General features: G+C 40.4%; 1 protein-coding gene across 2 annotated transcripts in view; it reads left to right on the top strand.

The window, feature by feature from the left end:
- LOC107638970 (probable protein phosphatase 2C 42) overlaps window positions 578-3,181 on the top strand; it is a 3,918-nt gene continuing 1,314 nt past the window's right edge. Inside the window, exons 1-4 of one of the 2 annotated variants that reach the window (XM_021120822.1) lie at window positions 578-1,286; window positions 1,644-2,014; window positions 2,264-2,318; window positions 3,158-3,181. In XM_021120822.1, the coding sequence (XP_020976481.1) occupies window positions 998-1,286; window positions 1,644-2,014; window positions 2,264-2,318; window positions 3,158-3,181 (739 nt within the window). In that variant the 5' untranslated portion in view covers window positions 578-997. Of the gene's footprint in view, window positions 1,287-1,643; window positions 2,015-2,263; window positions 2,319-2,985 lie in introns of both variants that reach the window. The other variant, XM_016342367.2, reaches the window with a different exon arrangement.

Raw genomic sequence — 3,181 nt, 5'->3', positions numbered from 1 at the left:
AAACCAAAAATTCTGGTTCAAATTCCAATACACCAAGCAAACCCATCCTTCAACGCCTTTCCAAGCCTTGCAAAGACTCCTCCAAATGGGAGAGTCCTTGTTCTTGGACAACTAAAACAGTCATATAGAGATGATCGGTATTTGGCATCTAACAATTAGACCCATAATTTGTTTGGCTACTAGAATAAAGTCCAAATTAGCTTCTCAAGAAGAGCAATATTCACACCGTAAGAATCTCTAATCCCTAAACCTCCATATTTTTTTGGAGTAACCAATACCTTCCAACTAACAAGATTCAATCTTCTTCCATCAACTTGTCATTTCCAAAGAAAATTCCTCGTCATAGACTCCAATTTACTAATGATTCCTTTGAAAAAAATAGAGACCTGCATCTGGTACATGGGAATAACGGCTGCAACAGAATTAACCAAACAGAGTCTACCAGCCCGATTGAGTAAATTTCCTTTCCAGTTTGCTAGTCTACTCCGAATTTTATACAAGTATTATGCGAAGAGGTTCAATAAAAATTTGTAGACAGTATCTAATGACATTTGAGTAGCCAACATTTTTTAATTTGTACAATTTTTTTCCTTAAATTATAAACGAAGGAAAAAAAGGGGATAAAAAAGAAAATCAAAATTGAAAAGAAGGAAGGAGGCAAGAAAACAGAAGTGGTTCCCCACAGCATCCCCTTCCCAACAAGAGAAGCAAGAAGCCCGTTCCTGTTACTGTTCCTCTACCACCGAACACACCCGCTTCTTCTCTTTGCTAACCTGCGCCTCCCGCCTTATCCTGCGCACACTTTCTTCGATAACATTCACCCACAAAGGCAGCCCCCTTTCTCTCTCATCTCTCTCTCTCTTCTCTCTCCCTCTCTACAACATCATCGCCATCAACCTTTCCCCATTGGAACCATAAGGTCCCTTTTTTCCGGTGTTGTTAGGGGTTTAGGGTTGGGGGAAGAAGCACTAGGGTTAGGGTTTCTGAGAGATGTTGTATGATGAATCTTTTTTCTCTATGTTGGAAGCCGTTCGGCCACGGCGGCGGTGATGCTGTCTCTGCCGCCGCCGGAAGGGAAGGCAAGGACGGCCTTCTCTGGTTCCGCGATGTCGGAAGGTACGGCTCCGGCGAATTCTCGATGGCCGTTGTCCAGGCCAACCAGGTCCTCGAGGATCAGAGCCAGATCGAGTCCGGTCCCCTCGGAACCTTCGTCGGCGTCTACGACGGCCACGGTGGCCCCGACGCCTCCCGCTATGTCTGCGATAACTTGTTCCGCAACTTTCAAGGTTCCCAAATTTTAGAGTTCTTCTCAATTACGAGCTCGCTTTGCTATTACTTATGACTTATGAATGATCTTTCATTCGATTCGCTTTTTCGTGATTGTTTGAAAAAGTTGTTCCTTTTTTCGTTTTTCACGTGAATCACTGATGAAGTGTGTGTGAACTGTGAAGTAGTTGCTCTGTCTCTATCGATAACTTCTCTTTTGGCTTGTGAATTGAATTTGGATGTGATTTGAACTAAATTTTGATTAGACTTTCAGTCTCTAATTTTTTGGTTTCTCGTTCATGGTTTATTATTTTTTTTGGTGAAGGGGCACTTCTTATTGAGCTGTATTAGGCTTTCTGTTTGTTGTTTGTGTGCAGCTGCGTCAGCTGAGTCACAGGGGGTTGTGACGGCCGAGACTATTCAAACAGCGTTCCGGAGAACTGAGGAAGGGTTCACTGCTCTTGTTTCTGATCTGTGGAGTACTCGGCCTCAAGTTGCCACTACCGGGACATGCTGTCTGGTTGGAGTGATCTTCCAGCAGACGTTATTTGTGGCGAATCTAGGAGATTCCCGTGTTGTGTTGGGTAAGAAAGTTGGCAACACCGGTGGGGTCGCAGCGATTCAGCTATCTGCTGAACACAATGCGAATCTTGAGGCTGTTAGGCAGGAGCTTAAAGAATTGCACCCTGATGATCCCCAAATTGTTGTCCTTAAACATGGAGTGTGGAGAGTAAAAGGCATTATTCAGGTAATTTACACGCTTCTTTCTTCCTCTGGAAAAGTTAATCATGTTAAACCAGCATCTTCATGAATGTGATCAAACATTTATTACTTGAATTCTCCAGTGTCTGTTCTGTTGAGGTGCTGTGATCTATGTGAAAATTGTGTATTGAGTTTTGATGTTAGGGAAAACAGTGCCTTAACTGCCTTGTGTGTCCCATGCCTTATTTTATCTGATATTTTCATCCTCACTATGTTCTGGTGTGTCTTGCCACAGTTCTGCCAGAATGCTTGTAAAAGTAAAGTGGGAATGTTAAACATTGTTCTTATTGGTTAGTGCACAAAAAACTACTCTTATTCTACTAAATTCTGGACTTAACTTCTTATCATATTAACTTAGGCCTTGTGGCATACTGTTACATATAATAGAAGGAAGAGACTCACTTGGGAAGTATACTTAGTTAAGCTTGATGTTTGGTTCTATCACATATATTAGAATTTAGAAGCAAGAAACTCACTTAGGAAGTATAGTTAGTTATTCTTGGTGTTTGATTCTAAGGTTATTGAACAATCCCATTATAGAAGCAAGACAAACTTGGGAAGTATAGTTAATGAAGCTTTGATGAACAAGTTCTAAGTTTATTGAACAATACCGTGGCAAGGAACAAGACTAAATGCATCAGGAATTTGTTCGTGAAGTTAACAGGGGACAATGGTCCAAAGTCCCAAAATTGGTCTGAAATATTTGATTATGATAAATCATTTTTTATATAATATATTAATTATTTTTTTTCACAGCTAATCTGAACACACTTCTTTTCCAGATGTATTTCATTGTTTTATTCAATTAATCAAGTCTGTATTTGCTGGTTAGTCACTGGGTCCAGTTTTGCTGCTAACTCTTGCAACCATTATCCTTTTTTTTTTCTTTTGTTAGTATTACTTTTCACACTGGAATAATGACAACATTGTATCACACTTCCATGATGTTTGGTGCAGGTTTCTAGATCTATAGGTGACGTATATATGAAACATGCGCAGTTTAACCGGGAACCAATTAATCCCAAATTCAGACTTCCTGAACCAATGAACATGCCTATCTTGTCTGCTAATCCAACTATTATTTCTCATCCTCTCCAACCAAATGATTCCTTCCTTATATTTGCATCAGATGGTTTATGGGAGCACCTGAGTA

Source organism: Arachis ipaensis, chromosome B04, assembly GCF_000816755.2.
Source record: "Arachis ipaensis cultivar K30076 chromosome B04, Araip1.1, whole genome shotgun sequence".
Classification (NCBI taxonomy): Eukaryota; Viridiplantae; Streptophyta; class Magnoliopsida; order Fabales; family Fabaceae; genus Arachis; species Arachis ipaensis.
Note: the sequence above shows the minus strand (reverse complement) of the source record. Positions and strands in the feature narration are given on the sequence as shown.